Here is a 16,557-nt window from a genome sequence, read left to right on the forward strand (position 1 = left end):
GAGGTTTCCCCCTCTCCTCTCCAGCGTTCCGTCTGCTTCCTCCTCCCCGGCCTTCCTTTCCCTCGCCCTACCTTCACGAGCGTGACTCCAATTCATTATAGGTGGCGCCACTCGTTTTCCAAAATGGCGGTTATAGTGAGTGTCGGAGATGCTATCCTGAAAATAGAAACGGTGTTTAGCGAAAACAAAACCAAAACTAACCTCAATTTTGGATTTAATTCCTCGGCATAGGTGTTAATTTCGGATTCTTTCATAACTCAGAATGTTTCTCGCTGCTTAATTATGGAGCTAAAGAAGTTATTGGCCGCGCCACAACTAGTGACGCGGAGTATAGATTAGCTCAGTCAAGGAACCGCTCACGGACGCTGCTTGTACGAGAAGCGTCTATGAGCCTCCCTCGCCACGGCTTGCCTCCCGTCATTCGACGCGCCGGACGGTCTCTATGGAAACTGCCGTGTATTCTATGCAATACGTACGCTTCGAAGCACAGCCGTTTAGATGACGTTCCACCGTACTCTATGGAACACGCAGTTATGAAACGAATATCCAGACGGCGCTTCAAACGACGGTTGGCGGATTGAAGTGAGTCCGGGGGGTACCCCCTTCCGCGGGAGTTCCACAACTGAGGTAATCTAGCAACATTGGTACTGACAGACTGCCCATACGAAAGTGAATTCGTGACGCGCGTTTGAACCCGTGTTGTCGAAGTCTTACAAGCTGTCAAAATCAAAAAGACTGGGTAAGTCGCGCAAGCCGCCTCGCGATTCGAAGAGTGTACGCATTCCCTCGTCCAGCCGCACGCTCCACTGACGTCACCTTGTTAGCTGAAGGGTGTAGTAATGTAAATGAGAAGCAAGACATAGTTGCCAGAACAAAATGTTTAATATTTTTGAGAAAATTGCATTTTAAAAATATTCCAATACATGTCAAAGCTTGTTCACATATTACACTCTCGAATGTACACCATGCAGGATGCAGCGCGACAAAAATAACATATATAAGCGACTCTGGAAGACTCGTTGCGTCAGATGGTAGAACCCCCAAATTGCCACCCGCAAAAATATTTATATATATTTTTATATATCTGTATGGCACCAACATTAGCCCGATGATTCTACGTAAGCGGCCCTTCGACCATTCGCTGCCGACCACGCCTTTGACGCGCCCGCACGTTCGAACAGCGTGGTCGGACGTGGCGCTGTGGAGTGACGGCCGACAGCTTTAATGAATACAGCGAGACTGAGAGGGAACCGTTTTTGAGCGGATCGATTTGCCTCGGTGAAGCAAATGACTTAGCGTACACGAGCAAACAAACAACTCCTGGAGGCGTGTCTTTGGAAAGCCCGGCCTCCAGCTCGCGCTCCATGCCTTGTGCCGGGCTTCGGACGCGCCAGCGCGCGCTCCAGGTGCTGGAGACGTCTCCACCGATGGCAGGGAGCTCGCGCTGGGGGCGGGCTACTCAAGTCCCTCCCTGTCTCACCTCCTCAGTGACTGTAAGCAGTACCACCTAGAAGACAAGGCCTTCCCCCACACACACAACGACATCAGTAGTGGTCCACCACTCAACGCCGCCTAGCTTGCGTCAGCACCATCGATAGAGCGTCTTGCAGCATCTCACAACGACGTTAGCACGCGTCGACGCTAAGACGGACGGTTTTCGTCGAGCTTCAGCGTGTTTGCCGCTTGAGGCGGGTCAGGACGCACGATGGCGTCATGAGCGGGCCTTGTCTTCTAGGCGGCTATAGAAGATGCCTTATGTCACGTTAATCTCAACGGTCTATGGCCTCGGTGGTCCCGGAGGACTCAACGATCTTCGGTCTGTGGCGGGCTGATGGACTTGAAGTGGGACGAAAACTCTCGCGTGCTGCTTTCCGCTGGGGCGTCGGCCTCGGTGGTGCCGTCAAGGAGCCAGCCGACGAGGTCCTCCCGGCGACGGCTCAGCGGGAGATCTGCGCGAGGCGCTCCTTGCCCCGGCACTTGGCAGACGTGCCGGGGCGGACGGGCAGCGCGGCCCAGGCGTCGCTCAGCAGGTCGTACTTGGCGGCCAGGCGCGGGAATCGGCTGAACGCGTGGTCCACCAGGAAGGCCTTGACCAGCAGCAGCGTGCCTGCGCACAGGTGGAGGCAGACCACAGAAGAGTCGGTGACTTGCGGAGATATCTACGCCACGATGCTGTGCCCCGAACATGTCTGAAGACAGTTCTCGTATGACCAATGCGGCCGCCAAACAAAGAAGAAACCTGCCTCAGTCAGTGTCTCCAGACTGTCTTTTGCGTGATTATTAGAACGTGTGACCACGGATTATAACTGCCCTTGCCAGCCGGGCTACACCCATAGATCCCTACGCAGAACTCTCTTTACCCCCAAGCTGACAATGCGGTGGAAGCAAATGGTCGTTGGACCAGGTACTACCTTTCGTCATGTGATCGCGCCCTTTCCAATACCCATGCGCAGAGTCAGGTGATTAAACGGAGCTTAAGGGTGAACGGAGCCTAAACAAACCACCGTCTTGCCGTCATAGCAGGGGCGTGGGTGATGGCGCCCACGGCAACTAGATTTGATTCGAAAGCATTAACTGTTCCATGGAGCGAGCCGACGTCATCAGCTTTGAAGCTGATGATGCCAGTGCTTGCAGTCGAATCTCAAAGTTAGCCCCTCGCAACATAGTAGGACGTAGTCCAGCTACTTACGGTACACGCTTAAATCCCTAAAAACAATCATCAACCATTTTTTTTTTTTTTTTTGCAATCTTGAAGTTTGACGCGCGGTTATATTTTTAATTACCTCTTGGCACCGAGTACGCAGACCCGTGAAAAAAAAGAAAAAAAGAAAAGAACGCACCGCCTTATTTTGGTAGCCAATAATTTCGGTCGAGTTAAAGGAGTGTTTTGGTTGGCGTGGCTACCTCTAACAAAACAGCGCTGTCAAGGCAAGCTGATCAGTTCCCTCCCATACCCACCTCGTTTTTTGTTTTGTTTTTTTAACGAGCGTGAGTTATGGGAGGCAGAAGCAGGGGATTCAACGGAGCGCACTTAGTGCCGACAAAGGCTCGCGAAGAAACACCGGTCACGAAACGTGTGTTTTGAGGAACGGACCCTGAGGGAAATCGGCCAGGGTGAATCATCCGAGTCCAAACAGGAAGGCCAAACTGAAATTGTTTCTCGGTACGGCTCGGTTGCGGCAGTTCAGCTAAAAATAACGCTTCGGTTTTCGGTTCAGTTCCGGTTCGACACTCTGGTCGTAATCGCAGCAACGCTTCCTCGCGTTCTCTAAACGCGCTCGCCTTCTATCGCCGTCACCAGAATGATGGTGCCACTTACCTACTCCGGTAAATAGCTCAGGGGAAGCTAATCCCGCAAAGACCTCCCTCTATTCACTTTAGCAGAGCGAACGCTGGAGAGGAGGTCGACGTTTATACAGGTAACGACTATCAACACGCCTGACGTAGCAAGAAGAACCATGGTCTCTTCCAGGATATTTCTGCTAGTTACAAGTAGCCATGTTTCGCTTACAACGTGCACCGTCACGTCAGCCGGTGGCGTAAAGAACGTCGCCATGTGCGAGGTGCACGTGTTTTCATCGATCTGCAACTTCTCTCTGGTACGGGCTCTGTTGGTCGCCACTCGCGGTACCTGTTCCAGTTTAAGGTGCCGAGCACGCAACAAATGAATGACAAACCCACCATCGCATGTGTTTTGCGCAGAGTCGACGCCCTCTTATTCGAGCATAGAGCTCATGTAACAAAAAAAAAAAAAAAAAAAAAACAGCTTCGCGCTTTGAACGCTTTATCCGTTTTATACACAGGGCGTTTGATTTTAATGCAAAAAGATCCGTTCTTAAAAAAAGCGGCGAAAGGCAGAATAACACGGTCTGTACATGTGAAGGTCACGATAATCGAAATCCGTGCCAGCGGTCCTGCTCCTCGGTCACCGAGGAGCAGGACCGATGGCACGGATTCGCTCCGGTAAGAAACCTAAACCTAACAGCGCGTCCAAATTGACCTTTTTTTTTTTGTTTGTTTGTTTGCTTTTGGAACGCCGTGAAACGTTGCCTTGGCCTCATATATTTTTTTGTTGTTCTAAAATGAGTGAATGTAGTGGTTTTCGAAGATAATTAACAAGTTTGTTATTGCAACCATATGTTTATTTTCACCAATTAAAAGTGTTTAGCGAAATATATAACTAACGACGTTGCACTTACGCCCAAGAGTGCTTGCCCAAAATGGCCTCGAATAATTAAGATTGAAGCTGCTAGATGCCATAAACATTTGAAAGGGGTTCTCAATTAAGGGCCTTTTTCAATGTCCCTGTTAAGAAGGCCCTTGTTTTCTTCAAATTCAAACTCATTTGTATAAATGAGTTTGAACTTTTGAAACGCGGGCTCAGCAGATAGGGTTATTAGGGTTTTTGTGGCTATATAACGTGTGAAGTTTCAATAAACTTTAGTTAAAAGTGCGCCTTGTCCTGTTTCCCTTCGTCTGTGTCCTTGTGTTGGCTTTTTTTTTTTTTGTGACAGGGTACTAATCATGCCGATGTTGTTTTTTTTAACATGACCTATGAGAGCCCAACTATCCAGAACCCAATTTGCGGCTCTAAATTCGTATTCCTTACGCCTGAAAGCCGCCGGTCGAGAATCCGCCCTTTTAGGAAATCACGGGCTCGATATTTTTGGGCAAAGAACGCGCGTGCACACCACGAGAGCTCACACGAGATTTCTCTTGAAAAGCATGCCATGGTTGCTCGTGAATCCATGGAACGCGAACATGTCTTTTCATGCCAGAGACTCTGGAGTTATGATTTCGAAAGAGGTAGATTGGCCGGTTTCAGGCGTGCTCGCTCTCTTTACCGTGGTCACGTGCCGTCCGAACTGTTGCATACCAAATATGTTCGGTCGTGGGTCATCTGTAGTCGGTTACAAGTCAAGAAGGTAGGAGAAGCTCCTACCACAAGTGTGATGCGCCCGTTTCAAATCTCTCCGCAGTCGAAAGAAGAGTTCACTGGAAACGCTTCTTGTTCCGCTTCAATGGATTCCAACTTGTCTCCGATCCCACTTTTTAAGAAAGCGACCTTCGTATTCATCGGAGAGGAAACCGAGCCCCTGAGAGAAGCCTTTGTATCCGTAGGGGGGGGGAAGCTAATTCCCAAAAGTCGTATTTGTTTCCGTCGGTGGGGGAGAACTCTAATTTCCCTCTCGTGGCTTCCACAAGGCTAAGTCAAAGTCGAAAGATAAAGCAATTATGTACAGAAAGGCAAGACCCTCCTCGCGCGTTGGCCGCGACGTCACGGAAACGGTGGGACGCTATTGGATGAGGAGGTGGCGGAGGGATATCCGATTCCCTTTGAGAAGCATTTGCCGCTACCTTCTTGAGCTGTAACTGACTATAGGCACACATTCAATATTCAGAATAGAAAAGAATATGAACCCCATTTCTTGTGGATTCAAAAAAAGCTGCACATACGTTGATCAAAAAAAAAAAAAGAGAAATGTTGCACGGATCACAGAAAGTACGTGTACGCGTCATTCTCAATCCACGATTTGTAAAATAGTGCGCGCCGCCTATCGCGCAACGCCAGAAACTTCAACATTTTGGGTGCGAGGCTGGAAAGTGGTTGGAATACAACTAGGCTTTGCGATGCATGGTTTGGCTTGATACATGTGGGGCGTAAAGTTTGTGCACGCAGTCTGTTCCCAGCGTTGCCTCGAGACCCAGATTGAATAGTGCGGAAAATTCCCCAGGAACGTACAAAATCGACGTACCCGTGACAAAATTTGCGCTACAGATCCGGCTGTGCTCGTTCAGCTGCCATGGTGAGCCGATTGTCTTCTTTCTCCTTACGGCAGCTATCCAAGCCTCTCTCTCCGCAAGATAGAGTAACTTGGCGTTCTCTTTACCGTAAAAGTAATTCGCGCAACCGTATACGCAACAGATTGCGCCGGCATGGCGACAAACAAGGCGACTCGCGAGCTCTCTTCGTCCTCGCTTCCGCACCTCTGTCGTAGCCTAGGAATAGACTGCACGCTTATTTGTTTTCCAACCAAACAGGGGGCGCAAGCAACACGCTCTGCTGGCGCATGCGCATGTGCTTTTTTGCAAATCGTGGATTAGGCGACGCACCGCGGGCTGGACCAAGCGATGGCGGCTCACGACGCAGCAACCTTGCGACGGACGTGGGACCGCTACTTTGAAACTGTGGTTCGTGGTACCGGCCAATCGATCTTCGTGCACAAAACAGCGAGGGGAAGGCATATAATTGCGAAATAATCGCACGGAAAACGGTTCAAGCAACGTCTTCGTTGTCGCCGTCTGCTTCATACGCCCAAGAAGCAGAGGAACGAAAAAAAAAGGAAAAAAAAAGGGATTACTTTTCGCTAACGGGATTAGGGAATAGGAAATCTAACCGGATTTCTTGTTGGAAACCTGAAATCCAGTTAGATTTCCTGTTTTTTCGGAAGAGAAGGGAGTAGTAGCCACGTGACTTCTGGCAACCCTCTCCTTTGAACCTCCTTGCACGTGTTTTGGTTTCGTTTTCGAGCAGTTCCGTTTTTTCACTTTTAAGAATATACGCGACTTTGTAGCAAAATATTGATTAAGGGGGCACACTCCCTAGGGGGGTCAACTTTTGAACCCTTGTTTTAAAATTAATGAAATTTACAGGGTAGGCTGGTGGTCATGCTAGAGGGTGTATGACAAAATTTCAAGTCTGTCGGTTAAATGAGAAGGAAATAAGAGTAGCTTCTATCAGCAACACGCCTACGTTGTTTAGTTAATCTATCGTCAGAAAACTATTGCGATATTAAAGATTTTTATTTGCTAGATATGTAACAGAATGCCTAGAGGGTGCGGCTATGGAACATTTTTTCTAAAAAGTAATTCATTTCTATAAATTTTCTCTTCTGCAAAATTGGTCAACTTTTTGGTCTTCTGTGCCTTCGACAAAATGTCAACATTTTTTACAAAAGACATCCTTAAAGTGACAAAAAAGTTCCATAGCCGCACTCCTTATTAAATTTCAGTCAGGAAAAAGGAAGAATGAGCCTTCCCTGTTTTGCCATTATCAAACAATAGATTGACTAAAATGGAATTTATACCAAAAAGTGGAACGGAGAAAAATGTGTTCAAAATGCTCCAAACCCTACCTTTTCTATAGCTTTGGTGGACAGAAAATAATTTATAAAAAATTAACTATACAGTGAAAATTAATGAAACTTTTTGGGAATACTCTCTAGATGTTGGTGGATGTAAAGATGTCATTTTCAAAATCAACTTTTTTTGCAGAATTTTTTTTTTCTGGGCAGTGTCTCCCCTTAAGTAGTCTTCTAACACCATAACTAAATCACGTGGGAAAAAAAGGGGGGGGGGTGTTAATGTTAAACGCCAGTAATTTTTGAGAGCTTGTCGTATATATAACGAAATGCAGATCCTTACCTTAAAGACATTTATCCTTTTAAAATGGTTTTGTTAGAAACGAAGCAACTTCTAAGGCCTTAAGCGTCGCGAATCCAGAAGAAGCGTGAGCCTCGGGTCGAAACTTGGTGGACGCTTCCATGAGCCGAGGAACGAAGTGTTTTCGGGAAATCAACTTTTTCTTCACGGCGCACGGCAAGGTGGACTCACCTAAAATGCGGAAGGCACCAGCAGAGCCCACGACTTCGGCGACGAAGAACGTGGCGAGAAGGAAGGCCAGCAGGCACAGCGTGATCTTGGGATTCCGCCAAGTCGCCAGACTGCAAGAGGGAACAAGTCCATTCCATACATATATTTCAAATTCATTCGCAAACCCAGCAGTACTTTTAGATGTCTATATGCCTTGTTACAGGCTAAGGGAAGCAGCATACGCAGAGCTATTCCCTCTTTCCACTTCGCCGAGCGAACGCTGGAGAGGGGTCCCTTCTCGCTTCCTTTCGTTTCCTCTCCAGCCTTCGCTCTGCCGAGTGGAGGGCTTCGCGGCAGGAGCTTGCGCTGCTTTTCTTAACTTGCAACAGGGTAAGGTTACAGGTACTCACAAAAATAAAAATAAGTCGCATAGCAATTACTTTTTCCGATGTGCCACGAAGTCGAGGTGTGCTGCGATTACTGATCAAAGGTTTTTTTTCATACTCTAGAAAATATAAAAACATTTATTCGAAATTCGTAAAAAAAAAGCTAGTAAAATAAAAAGATAAAACATGTCGAACGTAGTGTCTTGTTCACACCTGCCTTCCACGTGTCCGTTTTTTGTTTTTTTTTTGTTTTACAACATATTGATTTATGGCAGAGATTGTGATAGTGTCCGGAACGTAACAGATAGTAGGTATACCACGGTGGCTAAACATTAAATATCATTTGGGGGGGACTGAATGAATTACGTTAAAATCACTGTAAAATTGTAACTAAGTTACTGTTTTCTTAATGTATTTATTCTTGGGGCACTCAAACGCTTTTTTTAGACGCTTGTTTTTGATGGCTTAGAACTGGTCAATAGAAATGACCAGTTCTAGATGGGAAAATTGCTAAACTCACAGCAATAAAAATACACGGGTACTATTTTCTTTTAAAAGGGGGGGGGGGACATTTTCGGCTACCCCACCACCTCCATAAAATTTGACCAATGATAATAGTCAATTGCGTGGAGATTCCGAACGTTACATGGCTCTTTTTAGGTACGTGCATTCTAGTTTCAGAAAAACGGCAATAATTGCTGTAATACAGCAATTATTGATTGAAAAGACGTCCGACGGCGCCCTCTGGTGTCTGTTCCAAGGCGCAGAAAAAGGGGCGTATCGCGGTCTTTAATGCAATTTTTAATAGTGAAATCGGCCGCCTATGAGTGCATTTCGGGATATTAGTATGCTTAGAGCCAGTAGATTGAGTTATCATCATTATTAGACGATCTCAAAATCCACTTGAGTACCCCTTTAATATTGGCACTCCATTCAAGAAATGCAAGAACAGTGACACCTAAAAATCAGTGCCCAAGGCGAAATTGTAAATAAAAGTGCGGTCACCTGGGAATTAAATGCGCGAAGAAAAAACAATGGAATGAAAGTCATACGACATCGTGGATATCAATTGAGGACTGTACATTAGCAACAATATTATTTCGGAAACTCTCGTACGGTAAAACGTAGTATAACGTCGTTTAAAAAGGCCGCAGAAAAAAAATTAAAACAACACATAAGGTGGAATCTCAGCAAAGATAGAAAAGTGGCAAACAAACTTACCTGACGATCTTGTCGAATACGTCAGATGCTTCCTGAAAACTTTTCTGTGAAAAGAAAAAAAAAGCTGTTTAACATTTTAAATGTCATCAGCATACACGCAAAGGCCCAGTCATATTTGCTGCACGGAAGAAAGTCCACCAAAAAGAAAGCGTTTGCTGTCGCTCAAGTCGAGAGGAATTTGACCAGCACAGCCAGGTGTGTAAACTGAGGTTCTTTAACGTGCTCCTCAGCAGCGTTACGTACAGGCTAGCCATGCATGGTACAGAACCTCCCGTAAACGCGTCAAGGCCGGTGTGATTAGTGCTTTCGATCGCATACGCATCTACGCGATGCCAGAAACCCTGCCGATTGCTTGGGCCTCTGCCACCGCATCCAACGACACGCAACCGCCAGCACCGTTAGGGTAAAGCGCGAAACACATGTACGACGAAAACTTCCGATCCGACGTGCGGACTGCCGGAATGACCTTGGGGGGAGAGGGTTTTCGTAGCATCGGAAAGCGTTGAAAACCCTCGCCTCCGACCGTCGTATTGAGCGGTCGGACGTCGGATCGGACGGTTTCGTCGTACATGTGTTTCGCGCTTAAACGGGCAGCAAGGACGACGCGAGTGTCCTCGTCATCTCCAGTTTAAAAACAAACCGATGTGCGTTCTAATGGAAGACTCACCGACACGCGCATGTCCAGCTTCAACATCTTGGAAACACTGTCGACGATCGTCAGTTTGCCTTCGTCATTCTGCGCGAACGAAGAAAAAAAGCGCAGCATTGTAAATTTCTAAGTCTCCTTTGAGAATTGGAGGCACTGTTCAAATAATTTCTCCGGTGTTTTTTTGTTTTTTTTTCTTTACAGCGGAGCTGTTAAGGGCTAGTTCCCCCAGGATCATGTCCGTCAGCAAACAAATGATGACACAGAACTCTGCACAGCTACCGCCATCTATGAGCGACTGCGGTAACCAGACAACCGGCTAGCCTGTTGTCTTGTTGCTGCCGTCGTTCCTAGATGCCGGCAACCTTTCGAGCCTTTCCACTTTGGCTTGCCGACTAGCGGCCGGCCTTTACTTCATTCCCACCATAGTACAGCTTCGCCGGTCTTCCTTCTTCACCAAAGCGGAAAGGATAAAAGTTTTTTTTTTTTTTATCCCATGGAAGCAAACACACTGGATGACTAAGCAATACACAGCCCGGGGGCAAGGAGCGTACAGCATGCAGTCGCGTATGGAAAAGCAAAGGGGAGCTCGTGGCTTAGGGGGGCTGCAGCGCTACCTAAGAGAACAAAGCTCAACCGTTATCGACTTTTCAGCGGCTGTTAAATTTTTTTCGCTACTCCTGACTTGATCAGCTGTCGCCGACTTCGTGCTGAATTCAGCGCAGAAAGGAAAAGTCAAGCGTGGCTGAAACCACTGGGTTGGCAACTCTCGAAGGCCACGTACTCGCGCCAGCGTCACTTTGCCAGCTATGAAGGAAACTGCAGCAAACGCATCGCCATCATTGCTGCAGAAAACACCGCATCGGCGTGATTTCGATATCAAAGTAACATCTTCAATTCTGGAGGATAGTAGACCTACCTCGGTCGTGTTCCCCGCGTAGGCTGAGCTGGAATAGAAACAAAACTTCCGGTTAGAGCAGTATTTCACTGTGAGACGCGCAATTCATATAAATGACTATTATTTGTTTAAACTTCAAATCTTTGCATGTTACGGGCGTTTAAGTCACAACTGAACGGAGCAACATCTGACCTTATTGCGGGCAAGGTTGGCTATAGGTTCTAACGGGTTATTTTCCGCGGGTCACCGGCTTCAACCGACTCTCTGGTCGGTTCAACAACCGGTGTCCTATGTACCCTCAGGGTGGTTCTCGATCGCTCAGAATTCCCTACGACCAACCGCCAGGCTCAAGAAGTCAGACAGCATTGCACGCTGGCTCCTGTGACGTCATCTGTAGCCACTTCGGAAGCACCTTCGATGCATGGCCGATATAGATGCTTTACAGCAGCTGTGCATGGGCGCCACCATAACCGACCTTCAGTTTTTGTTTCCTCTTATTTTTATCACTTGCCTCCATCCCTACCACAGCAGGGCAGGTTATTGCCATTCCAGATTCGACTGTGCCCTTCTCCCCAGCGTTTGCCTTTGTAGAGGCTCGCCAAAGCCCTCTTCAGTGGCTTGGTATCTCGGTAAGACAGGAGAAGGTCGGCAATGGCGGCTGAATTTGGCGCATGTGTAAATCGTCTATAGGACGCCAAACCAGTACGGAGCGCAAGTTCGTCTGCTTCTTTTGTGGGGGTTGTGGTGACGTCAGAACGTCTACCCCCGATTGGTTATGAGTGAAGGATAGTGGGTAGACCTCAAAGTAAGCTGCCTCGAGGTTTACCCACTATCCTTCCAATCACAGCCAATCAAATCTCGGCGTTCTGACGTCACCACAACCCCTGCAAAAGAAGCAGACGAACTTGCGCTGCGCATAGGCCTGTCGCCCTCGGCCAGGGGGCGCGAGCGCATTCGTAGGTCGCGACCACGCAAAACGTGTATGGAGCACATAGAGCGGCACTGCAGTGTTCGATCATGCACGAGCCACGGCGGTCGTTTATAAGCGTGTGTCAGCATCTGTCTACGCGCGATAACAAAACGTCCGGAGAAACTGCAGTACATGGTTTCACCTGAAGTCAAGACGGAGGCGACGCTGCGAGCTCATGCTAACAATCAGACAGCGTCCAAAGGGCACCACCATCGTGTTCCTTATGGTTCCGTACGTGTTCTATGACATCACTGAACCAGTCATAAACAAAACAGAAAAGATCCCCGCAACTTGCGCTGTTGACGATGCTCGATTGGTCCCCTTAGCTCGTAGCGTTGGTTACTTAAGCTAAAACAAAGTATAAAAAAAAGGTTCAACTAAACAAACAAATTCAGCTTGCTCTTCCAGTGTCCTATCGAAGCGATAAAAAAAAAAATCTTTACTTTCCAGCTTTTTTTTTTGTTCTTATTTTCTTTCGTAAATTTACACCAACCGATCAAATTTTGTCAGCTACCAACGTGAAAAAGCGTAATGACGGACGATCAAAACGGGGAAAATATTCGATTCTGCACGCGAGAGGCGTTGCACAAAACTTGAGCAGCCTCGCACCTAGAAACCGTGACGTCATCCTTAGTGGCTTCCCGACGCGCACGCCCCGAGCTCGACCGGAGTGGCCTTAAAGGGGTTCACGAGTCTGTCTCGGCTTCGCGCTCGTTGCGAGACGATGCAAGACGGATTGGCGGCGCTGCCTGGACTCACTAGCGATGACGTTTGGGGGGATAAGGCCTCGTCTTCTGGCTGGTTTCGGCTAAGCAGTAGAAAACACCCTCCAGGCACCGCAACGTTAGCGGATGTGATCGCCAAGAGCCTACCTGTGCATGAAGAAGCTCTGGACGAGACAGCCGATGGCCGAAAGAAGCAACAGCGGGAGCAGGTAGTCGCTCCAGAGAGAGTGCAGCGTCACCTTCGCAGGAAACGGACACGATTAGGGTACAGGCAGCGAGGTGTTACTCGAACACATCTAAAGCATTCTATAGTTACAAGATACCAGATGAAATTTGAGTTACGAGGTATGAGATGAACAAAAAAAATATACATGTGCACACCATTAAATCTTTGTGCACGCTACGGGCCCTGGTAGCGTGCACGGAGATGTCCGTTTCGCGGTTAAAAAAAAAAAGCTCTGTGGTAGAATGCTTCTTGTGTGGCGCTTACGCAACCTTTAGGCAACCTATTAAATCAACCAAATTCGCTAAAGGCCGACGTCCACTTCGCGCATTCCACATTTGCGCACTGTCTTCTCTACTTTTGACCTTGCCCCAACTTTGCTCCAGTACAAGTTTTTAGAAATTGCAGTGCTAAGAGGATTATCTTCCCTGGAGAAAACCGGGGGTGTACGTCGGCTTTTAAGTATAGTCTGAAAGACACGTTGTCATTGGGGCTTTGTCTAGCAAGCTTCAGTGGTATAGCATCCGTGGTGGTATTAACCTTTTATTGATAGTTAATTATGGAAATAAAGTTTGACTTTCATCCATCTCATAACAAAATGGAATGCTGTAAACACACATACACAAAACCAAAACTAAAAATATATCCGTAAAATCATGAGAAGAGTTTACACGTTGTTATAAAAAGTCTAGTTCTCCCGTGTGTCATACATGCGGCTGTATATATAAGAATATACGTATATATTCAGCATTTTGAAACCCGAGACTTTTTTTTGTCTAAGTCTCGGGTTTTACAATGTTGAAAGTTCACCAGCTCGCTTGCATCTTCTCTTCAATTTCTAATATATATTTATTTTTAATTTTTGCGTGGTTTTTAACGATAAACTGGGTTACTCAAGACGGCACCGTTGGAAATAAACCTAAACTGTAACTTAATTATAAAAAAAAAAAAAAAATGTCTGTGGTTTGTTTTGGTTTTACTCCTTGACACTTTTACAATCTCGACTCCAGAAGGGTGCTAAATGTAGACGATATTAGGTTGAACGAGTTGAAATGAAGCATCGTTTCTAAAGCGCAAACGAGACGAAACCGAACACAGGTCTTCGCCCTGTCTTCGTCGAGCAGTCCCAGGCCTCAACGAAGACGTGCGTACCAGGAAGAAGAGCATGGAGCGAACAGGGTGCTTCCAGCGGACCAGCTTGAGGTACTCGTGGTGGCCGTCCTTCAGACAGTCGTCGACGCGCTCTGTAGAAACGACAGATCGCACACGTTTGCATGCGGCCAAGATCGTTCCGGTGTCTCGGTGAATAAAGGTCTTATACTTCGTTTCAGCTTCGGTCCAGACGCAGCAAAAGCTACAAGCCCGAGCTCCGGGCTTTCAGCATCCCTGCCAAGCACGCGCGCTCGTGCAGTGCAAGAACTGTTCTGGGCCACATGCTCGCGCTTGAAGCATCGGCTGCGTCTGGACCGAAGCTGAAACGAAGTATAGTTTGCAGAAAAATTGGCTGAAAATCCCATTTGGTACTCACCGAACTTGAATAACGTTTCCCTCACGCTGTCGAAAAAAGAAAAGAAACAAAAAAAAAGTGTTAAATATGGACAAGTTTTGAAGAAAAAATATAATTTTGGGTAAACTAAAAAAATGAAAAACGTTTACAATTCTCTGTATTGCCGATTTAGAGCGCAGTTCTCGAGGAGGAGGAGGGAGGGTGCGGAGTACAGGGTATGCCCGTCTTCCTCCATACCCTCCCCCCCCCCCCTCCACTTCTGCTCTCCTCCGATTTAGCAAGAAATTTTCCCTAAATTTAGCGAAAAATTCCCCGCTAAAGTAAGCGGCGGAAAATTTTTGCGCTAAATGAAACGTCCCATAAGGCAACGCGCGGTTACACCGACGCCGGTCAACCCGGAAACGGGCGCCTAAGGGCGGCGCTCTAAAAGAATACTAATAATGTCCCCCAATGTCGCATTAAACGAATTAGCGGAGCCCGATCTCCTGAATTAAAATATTCTGCAGGGCTAGTTGGTTATACATACTAAATTACAAATAGCGCTAGGACGAGGACAGACGAAGAAGTGGAAAGGACAGGCACCTTTCGCAGTGCTTTCTTTCGGAGACGCCACTATTCACGAAAACGCTCGTGCCGTCGAAACAAAAAGAGCGCATCAAGTTCCTCCGTGCAACATCGCCGCGAAGCACCGCACAATACTTTCCGAAATTCAGTCTGGCAACTTTGATCCGTATCATCATCTGGAAAATGTCACATGTGCTATACTAATGGCGGCCTTTTGCTTACTGATGAAGAAAGAAGTTGAAGATGCTTCTAAGCAGATGATTCGAGGCCTATACATTCTTGACGTTAAAGCGACGTGGAGCAGAAATTAAATGCAAGAGTTGCGTAAGCGTTCATTTTTAACTCGGGCCCAGTCAAACTGTTAGAGAATACACCCGGCTTCAAAGTCCATTGATGTACAGCACTTTATCAAGGCGTCTATGTGGGTTGGCGCTTCGTTCTGACTGGTTGCATCTTTTTCGCCATCGAAACTGAGAGATTGAAAAAGAACTGAACAGTGAAGCGCACATTCTCGTTTACCGTTAACTTGCGAAAGTGACGGTCCCCGATAAAATACTGCAGACCACAAGATCATTCCCGCCATTAGTACGGTAAAAGTTAAACTGCCATTTGAGCCTTCAGATGGCACTGAATTCCGGAAAGGGTCTATAGCAGAACAGAAACACCCAAAGAATACCATAATAAGTGAAAAAGCAGGAAAAGATGCCTTTTTTTATCGTTACTGTTTATCAGCTCGACTGCGCGTTCGAATGCGAGATCCAAAGGCCAGACCCCCGCGTTCCGGATTTTCTACGCGTTCGACGAGTGCAGTGGAACCAACGGCTGCTAGCTTTAGGCGCACAAGAGTGACGTCGACTCACTAGGCGATGGAGAAGGCGTCGTCTGCCGACGGTGTCCTCCGCTCCTCGAGTTCCAGGCTGCTCCTCTCGGACAGGTCTTGGCGCAGGGAGAGGATCCAGCGCGGCGTCTCCCAGAGCTTGGACGAGCTCCCGGCGGCGTCCCGCTGCTCCAGCTCCTCCGTGGCCTCCTCGCACATATCCAGGGGACGCTCCCCGCTGCTGGAACTGTCGGACAAGTCCATCCCGGGCGACAGTACCATCACCGACTGGGACAGAGGGGGGCTGAAACGGTACATTCAGGTTTGTCAGGACTCCAAAAGGCACGGAGCGCAAGTTCGTCTGCTTCTTGCACGGGGGTTGCCATGATGTCAGAAGGCAAAGCTCTTACATTGACTGATTTGAGAAAAAAAAAGAAAGGAAAGTGGGTAGACCTCGAGGCATTTAACATTAATGTCTACTTCCTATGCTTTCAATCAAAGCCTCCGCAAGAAGCAGACGACTCGCTCTCCACATACAGCAGTGTTGGTGCCCACAAGACGCCAATACGGGCCCAGCGCAGTGAAGAGGAGACGCCACATTCGGCTACCTGACAGAACGGCTGGATCCGGAAGCCAAATGGATGACCTGTTTTGAACTCTCCGTCAAGCGTGCTGAGGCGCGATAGCGCTTGATGGGGTTTTTAACGAGCAGCGCACTTCCTATCAGAATTTAGTGAATAATTTTTTATCCGCTAGCGGTGAAATTCTGGCATTACGTCACATGACGCTGTGACGGCACGTGACACAGTGATGTCGCGTGGTATTGTGACATCCTTCGGTAAGACCAACAGGAGCGAGAAAGGTGCGTGGAGGAACCCCCATAATGAACGAATAAAACGTGTCTTCCTTAATTTTAAACTAGCACGAGCTCATCGCTTGCCCCGCGGCATTTATGGGAAAGGTGCGATAAGAATAAATAAAAGCAGTCCCGAATAACTATTGCTTTA

At 47.5% G+C, this 16,557-nt stretch overlaps 1 protein-coding gene across 1 annotated transcript in view; it reads right to left on the reverse strand.

Moving 5' to 3' along the window:
* Positions 1 to 1,820: 1,820 nt before the first annotated feature.
* The window catches only part of LOC8051600 (GRAM domain-containing protein 4), a 34,369-nt gene continuing 19,632 nt past the window's right edge, over positions 1,821 to 16,557 (reverse strand). The window contains exons 4-12 of the mRNA XM_040210818.3: positions 15,594 to 15,854; positions 14,191 to 14,216; positions 13,815 to 13,906; positions 12,587 to 12,678; positions 10,766 to 10,793; positions 9,868 to 9,936; positions 9,201 to 9,244; positions 7,615 to 7,724; positions 1,821 to 2,107 (exon numbers count right to left, since the gene is read on the reverse strand). Coding sequence (XP_040066752.1) covers positions 1,938 to 2,107; positions 7,615 to 7,724; positions 9,201 to 9,244; positions 9,868 to 9,936; positions 10,766 to 10,793; positions 12,587 to 12,678; positions 13,815 to 13,906; positions 14,191 to 14,216; positions 15,594 to 15,854 — 892 coding nt within the window. The 3' untranslated portion in view covers positions 1,821 to 1,937. The remainder of the gene's footprint in view (positions 2,108 to 7,614; positions 7,725 to 9,200; positions 9,245 to 9,867; positions 9,937 to 10,765; positions 10,794 to 12,586; positions 12,679 to 13,814; positions 13,907 to 14,190; positions 14,217 to 15,593; positions 15,855 to 16,557) is intronic.

Source organism: Ixodes scapularis, unplaced genomic scaffold, assembly GCF_016920785.2.
Source record: "Ixodes scapularis isolate PalLabHiFi unplaced genomic scaffold, ASM1692078v2 PGA_scaffold1__304_contigs__length_218370807, whole genome shotgun sequence".
In the NCBI taxonomy this organism is placed as follows: Eukaryota; Metazoa; Arthropoda; class Arachnida; order Ixodida; family Ixodidae; genus Ixodes; species Ixodes scapularis.